General features: G+C 47.1%; 1 protein-coding gene across 3 annotated transcripts in view; it reads left to right on the plus strand.

Annotated features, from left to right (window-relative positions):
- TMEM184B (transmembrane protein 184B) overlaps window positions 1–21,487 on the plus strand; it is a 326,752-nt gene that overhangs the window by 231,033 nt on the left and 74,232 nt on the right. For all 3 annotated transcript variants that reach the window (XM_063940547.1, XM_063940549.1, XM_063940548.1), the window contains exons 7-9: window positions 11,103–11,194; window positions 12,133–12,302; window positions 13,908–14,102. In XM_063940547.1, coding sequence (XP_063796617.1) covers window positions 11,103–11,194; window positions 12,133–12,302; window positions 13,908–14,102 — 457 coding nt within the window. The remainder of the gene's footprint in view (window positions 1–11,102; window positions 11,195–12,132; window positions 12,303–13,907; window positions 14,103–21,487) is intronic.

Here is a 21,487-nt window from a genome sequence, read left to right on the forward strand (position 1 = left end):
CACTGAGCTGATACCTTTATCCTCGTCTCTTTATGCAGACCCGGAGTGTGATGAGTCCTCATCCTCTGACGAGTCCCCATCTGAAACGTGTAGACTGTGAAGATGTTGTTTCAGGTCTGTGATTTACTTTCCACTGGCCTTTCAGCCTGTTTTTTGTTGAAAGGCTGCAGACTCCTGTACTAGGTGTGATAAACCGCAGGGGGAATGTTGCATGTAAGGGTTAAAAGGGTAACCTATCCCTGGTATAGGAGCTGGCATTATCCGCTCAGCTGTACTTGATAAATGTCTGTGCAAAAGTAGCCCATGGGGGTTCAACTAGAACCTGTGCCTGACTTGGAGTATTCAGTAGGCTTTTGTGACAGCTAAAACAGTTTGCACATAATCCATTTTGAACCAGATCCTTAAAGGTTAACCCAGCTTTGCAAAACAAACATGAAATAAGTGTTGGTGCTGCTGTGGAGAGTGTATCCTCCTCACCCTTGCCTCTCTTAGACATGATAAACAAATCACACACCTGTACAGTGTTAACTACACAATTTGTTAAAGCAATCACTTTAAACCTTATTAAAGTGACATTCGATCCGATCCCTCCCTGCTTTGCACCAGCATTGAGGATCAGAATACACAGAAACTGACATAATAGTAAAGTCAGCAATCACACTAGCAATCAGTCACAGGTTATACATTAGTATAATAAGCAATTTGAGCACATATTCAACTACAAATACATTTCAAGTATGTAGGAGAAACATATTACTGCATTACCTTTTATATAGGACTTTAAACGTATTCAGTCACACAGTGAAAGAAACAGCAGCAATAGTTTACAGACTCGTATGCATCAGGCATTTATCCAACTATTCATACTCAATGGTAGATACTTAGTACTGTATCACCCAGCTCAGGAGAGTGGGATACAGGGAGACTTTACCCCGCTTCCAGGATCGATAAATACATTAGTGAACGCTGAGTGGATCTAGACGTTAATAGTGTACACAAGCGCCCGGTGAACCTAAAGTGAACACAGACGCACCAGTCACACAGCTGCCTATGCTGCGGCTGGGTCACAGCGTCTCCGACGGAAGTGGGTAATCTGTTCATGATGGAAAACTCGGAGGAAACTTGTCAGGAACCGGGGGGGAGGTGCGACCAAGGAAACGTCTGACTTCCCACTGCTGACATCAACCCATGGATCGCGGCCTCACACTAATCCCTGGAACCTATGATCCCTAGGGCCTAGCGCTGGTGTACCCGAGGTGGCAGCCGCATCAGCTAATGTTCGGTAGTCTCCTCCCAAAACAGTGCGGCCTGACTCTTGCGTCTCCCCCGCTAAGTTGAACCGACGCCTTAGATTCTCCCCGTGCTCCGGTCACAGCCTGGTAACGTCCGCTGGACTTGCTAGTACATCCGACACAGACGCCCGCCGAAACAGCACTGCACACGTGGGTAATTGTTGTCGCGACCCGGCGGAGAGTTGTTCGAGCGACTCTTTCTAAGGTGCATGTAAGACGCTTTTTAGAAAACTCGCTCAAAAACGTAAGACTATCAAATTAAATTACAAGCTTATGGCTGCCAAAATCAGCAGCCCAAAGATCATGGTCCGGCTCCTGCCGCACCAACAAAAAAATTGAATTGCTTGAGCCAGGAGGCGGGGATATAGAGGGCTGGCCCTTTGCATACTGGGAGGACGAAAGCTTTGATCGTTTGTGCCAATCCACTGACGCTACTTCATATCCCAATGTTTATCCCGTGGATAACCTGTGGACCCTGCAGGAGAAAATGTAAATTTCTGCTGCGGGGTACACTGGGCTCCACAAGGATAGACATTGGGGTGTAGAGTAGGATCTTGATCCGAGGTACCAACAGGCTCAAAGCTTTGACTGTTCCCAGAATGCACAGCGCTGCCGCCTCTATAACCCCGCCTCCCTGCACAGGAGCTCAGTTTTGTAGTTGGTGCTGCAGTAAGCAGGCACATAACAGAGGGGCTGCTCCAGGCAGCCCTAAGAAGAGCTTTTTTGGAAGAAAAAAGTGAAGACTTCACAGCGGTGGTAAATGTCAGAAGACATTCACTGCTGCAGCTCCAGCTCTCCCCAGCGGCGCTGTACACTCCCGAGCCCTGGTTGCCGGGTATCTACAGCAGGGGGCTACGGTTTTCTTCACGTCAGGCACACACGACGGGGGCTCTCCGGGATCATGTGGCCGCGCTTCGGGAGGTGGTGAGTGGGTCCCGCTTGCGGGACCCGGTCTTTATGGCGTTCCGGTGCGGTCAGTGGGAGGCGTACTGGCGGTGGACACTGTGGCAGTACAGGCGATCCCACTAGATCACCAGGGCATGGGTGCAGGTCAGGTTTTCTCTCTAAACCATTTTCAGTAGCCCACAGTACCCGGTGGTTTTGCCAGCAGGGGGATAAGGCTTAGACCTGAAGCCCCTCCCCTAGCCCCAGGGCGCCATTTCCCGCAAATGTTCCCGCCCTGGAGCTGCATATCTGTCTCTCCCTCACTCCCTGTCAGTGTCTGGGTGCCATTATCTCTCTGCTTCACTGTTCCTGGGACTGCTTGGGCAAATCCTCCTGTGTAAAGCCACCTGGTTGTCAGTGCTGTGACTTTACATGACACTTAAGTATTCTACCTGCCTTTTTAGACAGTGCTAGTTAAGAAAGAGTGCATTTAGTCAGGGTTTTCTAGTACAAATACCCTGTGATATACATCCAGTTCTTACTGTGCAGTGTTATATCTATTGACTACATAGCTATATATATAAGCTAGTCCAGTGCAGTATTATTGTTAGTAATAACCTCTGCATTGTACAAACTGTGACTATCTGTGTGTGCATTAGATAGCTGAGTGGTGTCCATTTCGTGTCTTTCACTCAACTTGCTATCCCTATAGTCTATAACCTGAGGGGGCTTGGTGCGTCAGGTTTTATATTGATATAGGATTATTCACAAAGATATACTTTAATACGCATTTTTCTCTGTGATTTAGTCACCATATCTCTCCTTTATCTCTGCTAGTGCTGACTACACTGCGCAGGGGTTTGGGCAAGAGGTATTGTGCTGCTGCCAATTGTACTATGTTACCTGATACTGCAAGTTATATCATGTCTGCTTCTGAGGGTAACGGTTATGGGGCTGAACACACTGCCGGTGTTGCTGAAGCCACAGATCCCTATGAGGAGAATATAGCGGCTGTGGGCTCTGGTTATGGGGGCTTCTTGCCCCCCAGTGGGACTGTGGCAACGGAGGTACATAATGACCCACCGTGGGCCGCTTTTTCCACGCTTCTACATACGCTAGTTAATAAACTAACACCCCCTATGGGACTCCCAATGCCGGTACAACCGTATGTGGTCCCTGCAGCTAACCCGCCGTGGGCGGACCATTTATCTGCTCAATTGAAGAAGTTGAACCAGTCCCTGACTACTAAAAAGTCTGACCATCGCTCGCCTAAGTCCAAGGGGTCTTCTAAGCAAGCACTTGTCTCCTCACAATCCACTGCTGTCACTGACACCTCGTCTGATGAAGACGGCACTTACACTGACCCCACAGGTTCTGACTCAGATACTGCTGATGGGGAAGGTAGTTCACATGTGGATGTTCCTGATCTTTTGGAGGCTATTAAGTTAATTCTACAGATTACGGATGATCCCGAGCCATCCGTCCCTCCTAAGAAACCAGATAGGTTCAAGCATCAGAAGGTGGTTAAACAAGTTTTACCTCACTCTGATCACCTAGTGGATATACGTCAGGAACCCTGGGAAAACCCGGGTACGAAGTTTGTGCCTCAAAAGAAGATGCTGGCTCGCTATCCCCTCGCGCCAGAGCTGTCTAAGAATTGGGAAATGCCTCCTCCTGTAGACTCACATGTGGCTAGGATGGTGGTTTCCTCAGCTCTACCTGTCACTACCGTCGCGTCTCTAAAAGAGACTGCGGATAAACGTGTGGAGGGTTGTCTTAAAGCGATTTACACCCTCACGGGTGCTGCACAAAGGCCCACTATTGCAGCAACATGGGCTGCAGAGGCTATTGAAGCTGAAATGTCTTCTGACCATGCTAGACAATGCTTGTCATATATTGTCACAGCTTCTCGCTATATTAAAGAGGCGGCTTCTGATGCTGGTATCCTAGCAGCCAAGGCCTCTACTACGTCAGTCCCGGTTCGCTGGATATTGTGGCTGAGATCCTGGTCTGTGGATCTGGACTCTAGAAAAACCCTGGAGGTACTCCCTTTTAAGGGAGATATTCTGTTTGGGGAGGACTTAAATAAGATAGTGGCTGACTTGGCTACTGCCAAAACTGCCTTTCTGCCAAGTACCGCTCCTTCTGTGTCGAAGGCTAAAGGTACTTCCTTTCGCCCCTTTCGTCCTTCAGGTAAAGCAAAAGGTCAGGCGTACAACAAGCAGGCCTGCACTTCCAAATCTGGTAAGCCAAAGCCTGGGCGGCCCGTCAGCCAGCTTCCAAAGCCAATAAGCCTGCCGCATGACGGGGCGGGCCTCCCCCTGGGGGATCCCAGGGTGGGGGGCCGGCTTCTAGGGTATACCCAGGACTGGTTGAAAAGCACTTCAGATGCCTGGGTACGGGAAGTCGTCACTCGAGGTTACGCCATAGCCTTCAAAAACCAACCCCCTCATCGATTTTGCCAGACAGACCAGACAAAGGCAAAAACTCTGCATTCGGTGGCACAGACCCTCCTGGATACAGAAGTCGTAGTACAGGTGCCTCTTGCGCAGAGGGGCCGGGGGTACTATTCTCCGCTGTTTCTAGTCCCGAAACCGAATGGGTCCTCCCGGCCCATTCTCAACCTCAAGGCATTGAACAAGTTTTTGAAGGTATCCAAGTTCCGTATGGAAACCCTTCGCTCTATAGTTCTGGCTTTGGAACCTGGGGACTACATGGTCTCCCTGGACATCCAGGATGCTTACCTGCATATTCCTATAGCAGCGTCACATCAGCAATACCTGAGGTTTGCGATTGGCAACCTCCATTACCAGTTTCGGGCGTTACCTTTTGGTTTAACTACGGCTCCGCGAGTCTTCACCAAAGTTATGGCGGTAATGACGGTGGTACTCCGCCGTCAAGGGGTCAGGATACTGCCATATCTGGACGACTTGTTAATCCTGGCAAATTCCCCAGAACTTCTCCTACGTCATCTGGATATGACTGTCCAGTTTCTACAAGCCCACGGGTGGCTCATCAACTGGAATAAATCCTCCCTGGTTCCTGCTCAGAGCATGGTGCACCTGGGAGCGCTATTGGACACTCACAACCAGAGGTTGTTCTTGTCTCAGGAGAAGGTCCTGAAGCTTCAGGACAGGATTCGTTGCTTCCTTTCTCGTCGATACATTCGGCGATGCAGGTGCTGGGCCTCATGGTGTCAGCATTCGACATGGCGGAGTATGCTCAATTCCATTCTCGCCCCCTACAGAGGCTGATTCTAGCTAAGTGGGACCGCCTGCCTCACCGGATCAGGTCTCAAATGATCTCATTGACTCCGGAGGTCCGTCTGTCGCTGCTCTGGTGGCTACAGGACCAACAATTGTGCAGGGGCCGTCCCTTCTGGATATCCGACTGGGTCCTGTTGACGACAGATGCCAGTCTAAGAGGTTGGGGCGCGGTGCTGGAGCAACACTCCCTTCAGGGTCGGTGGACCAAGGAGGAGTCCCTCCTCTCAATCAACATTCTGGAATTGCGGGCGGTCTTCAATGCATTGAACCTAGCCCAGCATTTAATTCAGAACTGTCCTGTTCACGTGCAGTCGGACAACGCCACCACAGTGGCTTACATAAATCATCAAGGCAGCACTCAAAGCCATCTGGCAATGAAAGAAGTCTCACTGATTCTACATTGGGCGGAACGCCATCTACCGGCCATATCGGCAATCTTCATTCCGGGAGTCCTGAATTGGGAAGCGGACTTTCTCAGTTGTCAGGACGTACATGCCTGCGAGTGGGGCCTCCATCCAGAAGTGTTTCAACTCCTAGTGGAAAAGTGGGGTCTTCCAGACGTAGATCTGATGGCGTCTTGACACAATCACAAGGTTCCGGTCTTCGGAGCAAGGACAAAGGATCCTCAAGCAGCATTCGTGGATGCGCTGGCGGTGCCGTGGAGGTTTCGGCTGCCGTACTTGTTCCCTCCGGTGTCACTACTGCCCAGGGTAATAGGGAAGTTCAAGCAAGAGAAAGGAATTCTGCTTCTCATAGCTCCAGCGTGGCCCAGATGGCACTGGTTCTCAGACCTGCAAGGCCTATCGTCAGAGCGTCCAATTCTACTTCCACAACGCCCAGACCACCTCGTTCAGGGCCCCTGTGTCTACCAGGAACTAGCCCGGCTGTCTTTGACGGCGTGGCTCTTGAAGCTTCCGTCTTAAGGGCTAAAAGGTTTTCTGAGGCGGTCATTCAAACTATGTTGCGGGCCCGGAAACCGGCTTTGGCTCGAATTTACTATAAGGTCTGGCATTCTTACTTTGTTTGGTGCGCATCTAACGATTATGACACTTCCATGTTTAGTATAGCCAAGTTGTTGGCTTTTCTTCAGCAGGTCCTGGACTTATAGGCCCTACACACTGACCGATCCGCCGCCGAGCTGCCCGACGGCGGAGACGGGCGACCCGACGGCGGGGGGGCAGTGACGGGGGGAGTGAAGTTTCTTCACTCCCCCCGTCACCCGGCTGCATTGAAGTGCAGGCAAATATGGACGAGATCGTCTATATTGGCCTGCATGTACAGCCGACAGGGGACCAGCGATGAACGAGCGCGGGGCCGCGCATCGTTCATCGCTGGAGCCTCCACACTGCACGATATGAACGTTATCTCGTTCATTAATGAACGAGATCGTTCATATCGTGCTGTCATGTCGGACAGTGTGTAGGGCCCTTTAGGCCTACGTCTGGCCTCCCACAAGGTTCATATTTCTGCCTTGGTGTGGTTTCAGAGAAAAATTGCGACCTTACCTGATGTACATACCTTTACTCAGGGTGTGTTGCGTATCCAACCTCCCTATGTCCCGCCTATGGCTCCTTGGGACTTGTCGGTGGTTTTGTAGGCGTTACAAGAGTCTCCGTTTGAACCTCTTGGTTCAGCTGATCTTAAGTGGCTTTCCCTTAAGGTGGTGTTTATGCTGGCTATTGCTTCAGCTAGAAGAGTGTCGGATTTGGGTGCCTTGTCCTGTAGTTCCCCATATCTGATATTTCACCGTGACCGGGTGGTTCTTAGGACTCGTCCCGGATATTTACCTAAGATGGTTTCCTGGTTCCACCTTAACCAGGAGATTGTGGTTCCGGCACTTGTTTGTCCTGATCTGTCTCCCAAAGAGAAGTCTTTGGATGTGGTACGGGCTCTCCGTATCTATGTGAAGAGAACTGCTTCCATTAGGAAGTCTGATTCTCTCTTTGTACTGTTTGGATTTCACAAACGGGGCTGGCCTGCTCACAAGCAGACTTTGGCCAGATGGATTAGAATGGTGATTGCACATGCTTATGTGAGGGATGGTCTGTCGGCTCCTGCTCACATTACGGCCCATTCTACTCGGTCTGTTGGACCTTCTTGGGCGGCCCGCCGTGGTGCGACCCTTGAACAATTGTGCAAGGCGGCTACGTGGTCTTCTGTGAACACGTTCATAAGGTTCTATGCCTTCGATACTGCCGCTTCCCAGGATGCTTCCTTTGGACACCGGGTTCTTGTGCCCGCTACAGTGCGTCCCTTCCCATAAGGAACGGCTTTAGGACATCCCCAATGTTTATCCTTGTGGAGCCCAGTGTACCCCGCAGCAGAAAACGAGATTTATGGTAAGAACTTACCTTTGTTAAATCTCTTTCTGCGAGGTACACTGGGCTCCACAAGGCACCCACCCTGACGCACTTAGCTTCTTTGGGTTGGTATGGCATTAGCCGCTGACACTTCTCCTGTCGTGAGAGTGTGGTGTATGTGGCTACTAACCGTTGTCTCTTTTCATGCTACTGCATTGGGCTGGTTAACTAAAAACTGAGCTCCTGTGCAGGGAGGTGGGGTTATAGAGGAGGCGGCGCTGTGCATTCTGGGAACAGTCAAAGCTTTGAGCCTGTTGGTGCCTCGGATCAAGCTCCTACTCTACACCCCAATGTGTCTGTCCTTGTGGAGCCCAGTGTACCTCGCAGAAAGAGATTTAACAAAGGTAAATTCTTACCATAAATCTCGTATTCTGAGGATCAAGGGTTCTAATATGTCATTTGAAAAACGCGCTTTTATACCTTCATTATTGTGCTACGAAAAAAGGAATTTGAGTAATCACTGAATTATTTTACAGAGACCTATATAACATGATAAAAATTGTTAGGTAGCATACTATCTGTTTGAACAACCTGTAATATTCTATATAGTCGTGGACACCTACCTTTCAGAATTCCAAGCTACATTCAGCACTTAATAGGAATGATTTTGAGACCACTTAGGCTTGTCAGCCCATGCCAAAAAGTATTCATGTAAGAACAGATAATGACAGTAGTGTGACAGCCTTCACTTGTCACTGGGGTATCAGTACTATATCCCGCTGGATGGTATCCCGGCGGTCGAAATACCGACGCCGGAATCCCGACACGGGTGGCGAGGGGAACGCAGCCCCTTGCGGGCTCACTTCGCTCGCCACTCTGCGGGCTCACTTTGCTCGCCACGCTGCGGGCACGGTGCCTCGCTACGCTCGGCACACTATTGTATTCTCCCTCTGTGGGTGTCGTGGACACCCACGGAGGGAGAATATGTCGGGATTGTGCCGGTCGTGATCTCGACTGCCGGGATCTTGACAGCCTCCCGTCACTGGCTTTCCTAAGCTTTACTCACACAGATCTATTTACAGCCATAATTTAGGAGTGGAAAGTCATCTGAAATGCATTGTTCTTTAAGTCACGGGGGAAGCCAAACATGTGTAGAGGGTTGCCAGTTTCCTAAAAATCCCTAGCACAGGACTTTGGACAATCTGATCTATAAGTATGCCCGCCTACTTACAGCACAAAGTATGTATCCCTGAGATACATTTGCATTCATCTTAAAGTTCTGGATTCGACCCTTTTAATGGATTACTTGGACCCTACAAAAGCATTTTGTTATCACTGTATCCGAGGGACCAGTGCATCTCTACCAACTGTATATGTACAACTGTACGTATGTCTTTTTAATATTGTTGTCCTAATTCTACCGGTACTACTAGCATTCCAATATCCGCATTGGGGTAAAATTATATATTGAAATGATATATTTCTTTATGGATTTTTACCTTTTAAGTTATTATTGAGATACTACGTTTAATTTTTTTTTTACAATTGTCACTTGATACAATAAACTAGGATATTCCTATTTTGAAGTGTCAGTCTAATATTTTTATAAATATTTATTGTATTATATAAATTATGTTTATCATACATTTAGTATGGTTTCTGAACTGTGAGTGACTTATGTTAGCGCTTGGCAGGCTAGCAGTACACATCATTTCCTGTAACCTTTGGTGGCACATTAAGGTCAAGCATTACCCAGTTCCTGTAAACACTTAGGGCACAGTTGGTTGACGCTTAGATGGTGTATAGAAAAGGAAGGGGGTTTAGCTTGGCGCTCAGGTGAATCACACTCTGCAGCTCAGGAGATTAAAGTTCGTCCCAACCAAAATAAATAAGCATAAAATAAATAATACTCTGGTGTAATGCGGAGTCACAAATTAAAGCTTCTCCTAAATACCAATCAAAAATGAAAGGATGGTAAAATTCCTATTACTCAGTGAGCTGTAAATCTCAGAATGACCAGCTGGTATATCAAAATATATCTCTAGTAAAATAAATGTGGGTATAAATCCCCCAAATGCTGACTACACATAGGGGGGAATTCAGTTAGCCTTGATGAATTTTTCAGCAAATTTTTCGCGTTTTTTTTTTTGCCTTATGTTTTTTTGGGCCGTTCAATTAATAGCCGTTTTTATCTCTGAAAAATGTACCCATTTCTGAAAAAAAAAAAAAAAAAAGAACACAAAAAAACCCCCCACAGGATCCAGGATAAGTTCCCGGGTCCATGTGTTTTTGTGATCACTGTTGTTAGTAAACGTCACTTACTATAGTGCGGAATTTGTTACTCCTGCCTTTGAGCAGGTGAAGCAAAATCCCTGATAATCCCGGCTGATTGAATTCTTCATAATCTGGTGAAGAGTCCAGTCTCGCGTTTAAGGACAAACACAATAATAGTACAAAGTATCACAGTATCAAATAAAAAATACCCTACTTTAACAAAAATATACCTAGAAATGAAAAATAATAGGGCAAGACTCCTGATGGGCATTAAGCTCACACAGTTCCATCTGACGTCTGCACATGCCCACGTTTATCTTCTTTTTTTTTAAAGATCATTTCCTGCCACTTTCACTGGTCTTTCTTTGGTATGTGCAAACTAAGAAGCTTGCCATAGCAAATGTTCTGAATTCTATATATGCCTGTAGATGGGGTTACATACTCACTACAATTCTTTTTATATTATTCCTAGTTCAAAACCAGTGAAAATAAAGCAGGAGTGTAATTTCATGCATGTGCCGACCATTTGTGTATGCTTCTATACCGACAAGTCCTCTCTCATCTTTGCTGCAGTCACGTTAAACAGCCCTTCTAGTCACTCATGGTCCTGAGTGTGTTTACTAACGTTGGATGACTTTTTGATTTGCAGAACATGGGTCTTTTTCGCATCGCTATACATAGCGATGTGACTAAAACGCATTTTCGGCAAAAAAGTCACCCGGCATTAGCAGAGTTGCACGGGAACTGGCGGGTCACTCATGCAAGGCATCTCGCAGTGCATGGTGCATTGAGGCCGGATGTGTAAGGACACATCTGTACGAAGGATTCTCTTGTGTTATTACCTCTTTCTCTTCTCCACTCATGAACCTAATGTTTGTGTGTCGGTCAGAAGTGTATCAGAAGAGCAGATGAGTATTTATAGAGTAGATTAAGTAATTATCCTTTCTGCTGTTTGCACGTACAAGGTTGTGTTCCTCTATAAACAGAATGTATAAAATGTTGTTGCTCCCTTGTTACCTGTGCGGTTCATGTCTGCATTACAGGGAAGGTTGTGTCACTTCATAAATATTTGTTTTGACTTACAGGCTACCCTTCAGTTTTGTGTGGTGAAACCTCTCATGGCAGCAATCACAGTAATACTGCAAGCCTTTGGCAAGTACCGGGATGGTGATTTCAAGTAAGTTGTGAATGCAGTTGTAATAGTGCACAGTTGCTTGTTGTGACCTGCTGTACGTGTGCAAGATTATCGAACACCCTCAAATATACGTTACATGGATGCCACTTAGTACCACTGTAGAGTAAGACCCTGTCTTAAGGCCCGTACACAGTGGTCGATATATCGGCCGTTCTCTTGAAAGGTCGATATATCGCGGGACCGTCGGCCAGTGTGTACGGCCAATACGTCTGTGAACTCCGTCGTTCACAGACGTATCGCGTCGGCCGCGCAGCACAGCCGATGGCCAATATATCTACCGATATATTGGCGTGTCGCTGTGTGTGTACGGGGCGGTCGGCCGACCGCCAGTACACATGCTGCAGCGGCCGGCGGTGATTGACAGCTGAACTGGGCGGGCGTGTGTACACGCCCGCCCAGTTCATGACGTCAGTCCCCGACGGATCGGGCAGTGTGTATGCTGAACACACTGCCCTATCCGTCCATAGATATATCTGCAGATCAATTGATCTGCAGATATATATCTACTAGTGTGTACCCACCTTTACACACACTGTTGGGCTATGCATCCATTGGCATTTGTCTGGTGAATGTGGTGCCTTGCAGTGAGCTGTGTAAAACGTATTATCATGCATATTAATCCATAGCAATCTAATGTCTTATGGTGAACTAATTGCATTGTCCAAAGCAGTGGTTTTCAACTGCAGTCCTCAGGAAACCCCAATAGTTCATGTTCTATTAACATCTTTAATCATACACAGGTGATATAATCTATTTTGCGGAGTCCCAAATTAACCCACCTGTTTCCACAGGCAGAAATCCTCAAAACATGGCATCTTGTGTGAACTTGAGGGTTGAGAACTACTGGTCAAATACAGGTTCTTACTGTAAAGTTGATGTTCCAGCTTCACATTTTGTTTTTTGTTTTTGTGTCATTGCAGTGTGGCCAGTGGTTACCTCTATGTGACTATTGTATACAACATCTCAGTCAGCCTAGCTCTCTATGCGCTCTTTCTCTTCTATTTCGCCACACGAGAGCTGCTTAGTCCCTACAGCCCTGTGCTCAAGTTCTTCATGGTGAAGTCAGTCATTTTCCTTTCCTTCTGGCAAGGTGAGATTATCCATCCTGCTATGTGCTGTGTCCAGAGGAATAGCTTTATGTTTTTAGGAGTATGTCCCTGTGCAGTTGAATAAACAGAGGGTCATAACGACTGACAGATGGTTGTGTGAGAGCGCTGTCAGCACTCCCAGTACACCACTGCAGAGAGTCTCTGGGGATGGGTGAGAGATCTATTTTTATTCCCTAGAAAGTACATTTCAGAGGACCGCTTTCTGTTCTGTACATGCACAAGTGTACTACAAACATGACTCTGAGTTCAACTCCAAGCACAGTTTTTCTATTTTCTTTGAAAATAAAAAGTTTTCATACGAGAAGTCATTTTATCAGGACTATGCAGCTGATGATAGTATGTAGCAGTGTTAACCAGTTGCCTAAAAATGTTTTGGTCATCCCGCATGAATATCAGTCAATAAGGGGCCGAATTATCACCATCCACATCCTCATATGAGCATAGGATGTTATGAAATCGGCCAAACTCGCAATGTATCATTAATCGCATGCAGGGACAGAACTTGCGAGCAAGCTCTGTCCCTGCGAATGCCCTGTACAGCATTATCAGGGTATTTTTCTGGAAAAATACCCCGAGTTCCTGCTGCACATGAGCCGTTGCTACCGCTGGCGCCGAGGGGCAGAGAAAGCTGTGCTGAAGGCTGCATATCGCAGTGCTGCCCTGTGATAACGCCACCTGAAGCTATCGTAATTATCACAGGGCTCATTATGGTGGTGGGGTGTTCTTTTTTGTTGGGTTTTTTTCTCTCTACAATTTGTTGTTGTTTTTTTTAGTAAATTTGCCTAGATCGCGTTTCCTATTAATGCAATGTGATTAAATGGTTTTGGAGCAGTTTTTCACGAAAAAAAACTGCTCTAAAAGCCCTTTAACACATTTAAGTGATACTAAAATAATGTGAAACGGGTGTGAAAACACCTTTTTTTTTTCTTAGTACATATGCCCATAAGTGTATTAAAATAGTGTAGCTGGGCCATAGTAAGTTTATCGGCTGTATAGAGAGAAATATTGGTTCAGCCCATGAAATTGCTCCCACCGGTGTCTGCATTTTCTCCTGATTTTATTCAGGAATTTTATGTAGTGTGTGTGATTTTTAGATGTATGTGAATGTGTGTGATATATACAAGTGGTTTATTCTTAAGGCGTGTACACACGGTGCGATTTTTCTTACGATTTTGACTATATAGTAAAAAATCGTAAGAAAATATATTGCATTTCGCACCGTATGTATACTCTTGCGATGACGATGCGCTGTCCCACGGGATCGGCATATCAAGGAAAAATAGACTCTGCAGGCAGCCCAACATTGACTATATCGGTGGGGCCGGGCTCCATCCCTGTCAAATAGTCAATGTCGGGCTGTGTGGCGCAACGCGCCGTGTATACTCAGCCTTATACCTGTATAGCACTAGGACATCACGAGATCTGAAAGTCATAGCTTAAAATTGGTAATTATTGATGTAATCTCGTCATGTTAATTGGGGAGAACAGCCACATAATATGCTATTTTATCTTACCGGCCTAAAATCCTTAGGATTTACTCCGTTACACATTATTTTCTCTCTAATTATTTTGTTTGTGTGGTATAGGCATGCTGTTGGCTATATTGGAAAAGTGCGGAGCCATTCCGAAAATCCATTCTGCTGAGGTTACTGTGGGTGAGGGCACAGTAGCTGCTGGATACCAGAATTTTATTATATGTGTGGAGATGTTCTTTGCAGCCATAGCTCTACGTTACGCATTTACTTACAGAGTATACGTAGACAAGAGGCTGGATGCCCAAGGTGAGTGCAGCCTTTTTATTCATCAGTCATTAACTAACCTTGTCCTAAACACTGGTCCTCAAGTGCTGTGTGAAATAAATCATAAATATGTAAATGTTATTCCAGGGTTCTCCCTTGGCAAGAAGCTTGGTTGCCGTAAACACTTGATTCACCAATTATTGGCTGAATGTATGCAGACAAGTATGCCATAGCCACTACTTGTGTGTTGGTGAACCTTTCTGTCGCGCCTAATTTTGGGCCAGTTCACAAGGTAGAATGCAACAGCCCTCTATTGTTGTGGCTGCCTTTCATAACAGGAAAGTCCTAATATATTAAGTGTTCTTGGTAAGGATACTTAAAATGCACAGATGTGTGCAAAGATTTTACACACTATGATAAGGGGTTTAAGCAAGATTTATGGTATGAGCTCAAATGTAGGAATACCACTGCTTCATTTAAGGTTTTCATTTAAAATAGACAATTACGTAGTAAAAGAAACATTTGCATTTTGTTAAAGTGCTTCTACTCCTACACGAGTGAGATTGTCTTTTTTTTTTTTTTTTTTTTTTTTTTACTTTATATTTGCACCTTTTGGGGGGGTGTTTGTCTACATCATTTTTATATATTTAAACATAATTTATAATAATCAAATCTTAATGCAATACCAGAACAAGGTGGCAGAGGGGAGGAGAGTTCAGTTCCAGAAAATATGGATCATATTTTTTGACCATTAGTATTCATTAGGCATTTCAAATTAGTTAATACAGTATCCGCTAGTATTTGGTAATGTTGGCATGTATTATTGACAAGGAGAGGAAGACGCTACCTGAAATAGCATAAACTTTGATTAGGAAGAGTCAGACATACTATGTCAGTTAGACAAGGACTCTCCAACATTGTGCTGCTAACTGCTCAGGGGAAGGTAAAAAAAAAAAAAAATTTAAAATAAATAGCTATCCAAACATACACATACATGTTTGTTGAACATAATATTCCAAAACTAAAGAGCCACCACTCTTTTGGGAAGAAATTCCAATTTTTACAGGGATACACATCCATTCAGTCACAAGAGCATTAGAGAGATGTTGGGTAACGTCTGGATGGTATCCAATCCACTCAAAGTTGTCCAGTGGGATTGATGCCAGGGCTCTTTGCAAAGCATTCATTTCTCTAACGTCCTAAGTGGATGCTGGGGACTCCGTCAGGACCATGGGGAATAGCGGCTCCGCAGGAGACAGGGCACAAAAATAAAGCTTTAGGATTAGGTGGTGTGTACTGGCTCCTCCCCCTATGACCCTCCTCCAAGCCTCAGTTAGGTTTTTGTGCCCGTCCGAGCAGGGTGCAATCTAGGTGGCTCTCCTAAAGAGCTGCTTAGAAAAAGTTTTTAGGTTTTTTATTTTCAGTGAGTCCTGCTGGCAACAGGCTCACTGCATCGAGGGACTTAGGGGAGAGAATTTCAACTCACTTGCGTGCAGGATGGATTGGATTCTTAGGCTACTGGACACCATTAGCTCCAGAGGGAGTCGGAACACAGGTCTCACCCTGGGGTTCGTCCCGGAGCCGCGCCGCTGACCCCCCTTACAGATGCTGAAGATTGAAGGTCCGGAAACAGGCGGCAGAAGGCTCTTCAGTCTTCATGAAGGTAGCGCACAGCACTGCAGCTGTGCGCCATTGTTGTCACACACTTCACACCAAGCGGTCACGGAGGGTGCAGGGCGCTGCTGGGGGCGCCCTGGGCAGCAATATTTAATACCTTTATGGCAAAAGAATACATCACATATAGCCATTGAGGCTATATGTATGTATTTAACCCATGCCAGATATCTAAAACTCCGGGAGAAAAGCCCGCCGAAATAGGGGGCGGGGCTTATTCTCCTCAGCACACAGCGCCATTTTCCTGCTCAGCTCCGCTGTGAGGAAGGCTCCCAGGACTCTCCCCTGCACTGCACTACAGAAACAGGGTAAAACAGAGAGGGGGGGGCATTTTTTGGCGATATTTTGATATATTTAAGCTGCTATAAGGAACAACACTTATATAAGGTTGTTCCCATATATATTATAGCGCTTGGGTGTGTGCTGGCAAACTCTCCCTCTGTCTCCCCAAAGGGCTAGTGGGGTCCTGTCTTCGATAAGAGCATTCCCTGTGTGTCTGCTGTGTGTCGGTACGTGTGTCGACATGTATGAGGACGATGTTGGTGTGGAGGCAGAGCAATTGCCGATAATGGTGATGTCACCCCCCAGGGAGTCGACACCGGAATGGATGGCTTTGTTTATGGAATTACGTGATAATGTCAGCACATTACAAAAATCAGTTGACGATATGAGACGGCCGGCAAACCAGTTAGTACCTGCCCAGGCGTCTCAGACACCGTCAGGGGCTGTAAAGCGCCCTTTACCTCAGTCGGTCGACACAGACCCAGACACAGACACTGAATCTAGTGTCGACGGTGATGAAACAAACGTATTTTCAAGTAGGGCCACACGTTATATGATCACGGCAATGAAGGAGGCTTTGCATATCTCTGATACTGCAAGTACCACAAAAAGGGGTATTATGTGGGGGGTGAAAAAACTACCTGTAGTTTTTCCTGAATCAGAGGAATTAAATGATGTATGTGATGAAGCGTGGGTTAACCCAGATAGAAAAGTGCTAATTTCAAAAAAGTTATTAGCATTATACCCTTTCCCGCCAGAGGTTAGGGCGCGCTGGGAAACACCCCCTAGGGTGGATAAGGCGCTCACACGCTTATCAAAACAAGTGGCGTTACCGTCTCCTGATACGGCCGCCCTCAGGGATCCAGCTGATAGGAGACTGGAAACTACCCTAAAAAGTATATACACACATACTGGTGTTATACTGCGACCAGCCATCGCCTCAGCCTGGATGTGCAGTGCTGGGGTCGTCTGGTTGGATTCCCTGACTGAAAATATTGATACCCTGGATAGGGACAGTATTTTATTGACTATAGAGCAATTAAAGGATGCTTTCCTTTATATGCGAGATGCTCAGAGAGATATTTGCACTCTGGCATCGAGAGTAAATGCGATGTCCATATCTGCCAGAAGGAGTTTATGGACGCGACAGTGGTCAGGTGATGCGGATTCCAAACGACATATGGAAGTATTGCCGTATAAAGGGGAGGAATTATTTGGCGTCGGTCTATCGGATCTGGTGGCCACGGCAACTGCCGGAAAATCCACCTTTTTACCTCAGACCCCCTCCCAACAGAAAAAGACACCGTCTTTTCAGCCGCAGTCCTTTCGGTCCTATAAGAACAAGCGGACAAAAGGACAGTCATATCTGCCTCGGGGCAGAGGAAGGGGTAAGAGAGGGCAGCAAGCAGCTCCTGCCCAGAAACAGAAGCCCTCTCAGGGTTCTGCAAAGCCCTCAGCATGACGCTGGGGCCTTACAAGCGGACTCAGGAGCGGTGGGGGGTCGACTCAAGAATTTCAGCGCACAGTGGGCTTGCTCACAGGTGGACCCCTGGATCCTGCAGGTAGTATCTCAGGGTTACAGGTTGGAATTCGAGAAGTCTCCCCCTCGCAGGTTCCTAAAGTCTGCTTTGCCAACGTCTCCATCAGACAGGGCGACGGTATTGGAAGCCATTCACAAGCTGTTTTCTCAGCAGGTGATAGTCAAGGTACCCCTCCTACAACAGGGAAAGGGGTATTACGCCACGCTATTTGTGGTACCGAAGCCGGACGGCTCGGTAAGACCTATTCTAAATCTGAAATCTTTGAACCTGTACATACAAAAATTCAAGTTCAAGATGGAGTCACTCAGAGCAGTGATAGCGAATCTGGAAGAAGGGGACTTTATGGTGTCCCTGGACATAAAGGATGCTTACCTGCATGTCCCAATTTGCCCTTCACATCAAGGGTACCTCAGGTTCGTGGTGCAAAACTGTCATTATCAGTTTCAGACGCTGCCGTTTGGATTGTCCACGGCACCTCGGGTCTTTACCAAGGTAATGGCCGAAATGATGATTCTTCTGCGAAGAAGAGGCGTATTAATTATCCCTTACTTGGACGATCTCCTGATAAGGGCAAGGTCCAGAGAACAGCTGGAGGACGGAGTAGCACTAACCCGACTAGTGCTGCAACAACACGGGTGGATTCTGAATTTTCCAAAATCTCAGTTGACCCCGACGACACGTCTGCTGTTCCTGGGAATGATTCTGGACACGGTTCAGAAAAAGGTGTTTCTTCCGGAGGAGAAAGCCAGGGAGTTATCCGAACTTGTCAGGAACCTCCTAAAACCAGGGAAAGTGTCTGTGCATCAATGCACAAGAGTCCTGGGAAAGATGGTGGCTTCTTACGAAGCGATTCCATTCGGCAGATTCCACGCACGAACTTTTCAGTGGGATCTGCTGGACAAATGGTCCGGATCACATCTGCAGATGCATCAGCGGATAACCTTATCGCCACGGACAAGGGTGTCTCTTCTGTGGTGGTTGCAGAGTGCTCATCTGTTAGAGGGCCGCAGATTCGGCATACAGGACTGGGTCCTGGTGACCACGGATGCCAGTCTGAGAGGCTGGGGAGCGGTCACACAGGGAAGAAACTTCCAGGGAGTATGGTCAAGCCTGGAGATGTCTCTTCACATAAATATACTGGAGCTAAGAGCGATTTACAATGCTCTAAGTCTGGCAAAACCCCTGCTTCAGGGTCAGCCGGTGTTGATCCAGTCGGACAACATCACGGCAGTCGCCCACGTAAACAGACAGGGCGGCACAAGAAGCAGGACAGCAATGGCAGAAGCTGCAAGGATTCTTCGCTGGGCGGAAGATCATGTGATAGCACTGTCAGCAGTATTCATTCCGGGAGTGGACAACTGGGAAGCAGACTTCCTCAGCAGACACGATCTACACCCGGGAGAGTGGGGACTTCATCCAGAAGTCTTCCACATGATTGTGAACCGTTGGGAAAAACCAATGGTGGATATGATGGCGTCCCGCCTCAACAAAAAACTGGACAGGTATTGCGCCAGGTCAAGAGACCCTCAGGCAATAGCTGTGGACGCTCTGGTAACACCGTGGGTGTTCCAGTCAGTGTATGTGTTCCCTCCTCTGCCTCTCATACCAAAAGTACTGAGAATTATACGGCAAAAGGGAGTAAGAACGATACTAGTGGCTCCGGATTGGCCAAGAAGAACTTGGTACCCGGAACTTCAAGAGATGCTCACGGCGGATCCGTGGCCTCTACCTCTAAGACGGGACCTGCTTCAGCAGGGACCGTGTCTATTCCAAGACTTACCGCGGCTGCGTTTGACGGCATGGCGGTTGAACGCCGAATTCTAAGGGAAAAAGGCATTCCGGAAGAGTTCATTCCTACACTGGTAAAAGCCAGGAAGGAGGTGACTGCACAACATTATCACCGCATTTGGAGGAAATATGTTGCGTGGTGTGAGGCCAGGAAGGCCCCCACGGAGGAATTTCAACTGGGTCGATTCCTACATTTCCTGCAAACAGGATTGTCTATGGGCCTCAAATAGGGGTCCATTAAGGTTCAAATTTCGGCCCTGTCGATTTTCTTCCAGAAAGAATTGGCTTCAGTTCCTGAAGTCCAGACTTTTGTAAAAGGAGTACTACATATACAGCCCCCGGTTGTGCCCCCAGTGGCACCGTGGGATCTTAATGTAGTCTTGGATTTTCTCAAATCCCATTGGTTTGAGCCGCTCAAATCGGTGGAGTTGAAGTATCTTACATGGAAAGTAACCATGCTACTGGCCCTGGCTTCAGCCAGGAGAGTATCAGAATTGGCGGCTTTATCATATAAGAGCCCATATCTGATTTTCCATACGGACAGGGCAGAACTGCGGACGCATCCTCATTTTCTGCCTAAGGTGGTGTCAGCGTTTCACCTGAACCAGCCTATTGTGGTGCCTGCGGCTACTAACGATTTGGAGGATTCCAAGTTGTTGGACGTGGTCCGGGCATTGAAAATATATATTTCAAGAACGGCGGGAGTCAGAAAGTCTGACTCACTGTTTATATTGTATGCACCCAACAAGATGGGTGCTCCTGCTTCTAAGCAGACGATTGCTCGTTGGATTTGTAGCACAATTCAACTTGCACATTCTGTGGCAGGCTTGCCACAACCTAAATCTGTCAAGGCCCATTCCACAAGGAAAGTGGGCTCATCCTGGTCGGCTGCCCGGGGGGTCTCGGCATTACAACTCTGCCGAGCTGCTACTTGGTCAGGGGCAAACACGTTTGCAAAATTCTACAAATTTGATACCCTGGCTGAGGAGGACCTTGAGTTCTCTCATTCGGTGCTGCAGAGTCATCCGCACTCTCCCGCCCGTTTGGGAGCTTTGGTATAATCCCCATGGTCCTGACGGAGTCCCCAGCATCCACTTAGGACGTTAGAGAAAATAAGAATTTACTTACCGATAATTCTATTTCTCGTAGTCCGTAGTGGATGCTGGGCGCCCATCCCAAGTGCGGATTGTCTGCAATACTTGTACATAGTTATTGTTACAAACAAATTCGGGTTGTTATTGTTGTGAGCCGTCTGTTCAGAGGCTTCTACGTTTGTCATACTGTTAACTGGGTTCAGATCACAAGTTATACGGTGTGATTGGTGTGGCTGGTATGAGTCTTACCCGGGATTCAATATCCTTCCTTATTGTGTACGCTCGTCCGGGCACAGTATCCTAACTGAGGCTTGGAGGAGGGTCATAGGGGGAGGAGCCAGTACACACCACCTAATCCTAAAGCTTTATTTTTGTGCCCTGTCTCCTGCGGAGCCGCTATTCCCCATGGTCCTGACGGAGTCCCCAGCATCCACTACGGACTACGAGAAATAGAATTATCGGTAAGTAAATTCTTATTTTTTCCCACATTGATCTCTGCACACCTTTTCTTTTGATGTGCCACACTTTGTTGGCAATGTCATATTAAAAAGAGCCTTTCACATATTGCTCCCTGATAGTTGGAAGCATATTCCTGGCGAACTGTCCTCTGCTACCCAGTCTTCCTGGTCCTGTAGTCCTCTGTAGAAGCCCAGACCGTTAGATCAGCCCCATGCTGCCTCTGCTTAGGATCATGTATTTGGCCCTCTGGATCATTCACAAACGCTCCACGACCCCCAAATAATGCCTGCTGATGCCAATCTGTGCTGTCCCTGCAACCTAGACCACCTTCAGTCTTGTGGACAAACATCATTGCCGGCTTCACCTACCACCACTTCTTCATCAATGGCCACTTTGATGATCCTCCGTTCATGAGCCTGGCTCTACTTCCTTCCCATTTAGGCCACAGCCAATAATCCACGCCTCAGTTGTGGCCTAGTTCACTTAATATTTCCTCTCTCTGTGGATTCTCTGCTGACAGCTCATCCAGCTTCACACCTGACCTACACCTCCATCTGTCTATTGGGATCTTCTACTCATGGCCTACCTC

This window comes from Pseudophryne corroboree, chromosome 9 (assembly GCF_028390025.1).
Source record: "Pseudophryne corroboree isolate aPseCor3 chromosome 9, aPseCor3.hap2, whole genome shotgun sequence".
Lineage (NCBI taxonomy): Eukaryota > Metazoa > Chordata > Amphibia > Anura > Myobatrachidae > Pseudophryne > Pseudophryne corroboree.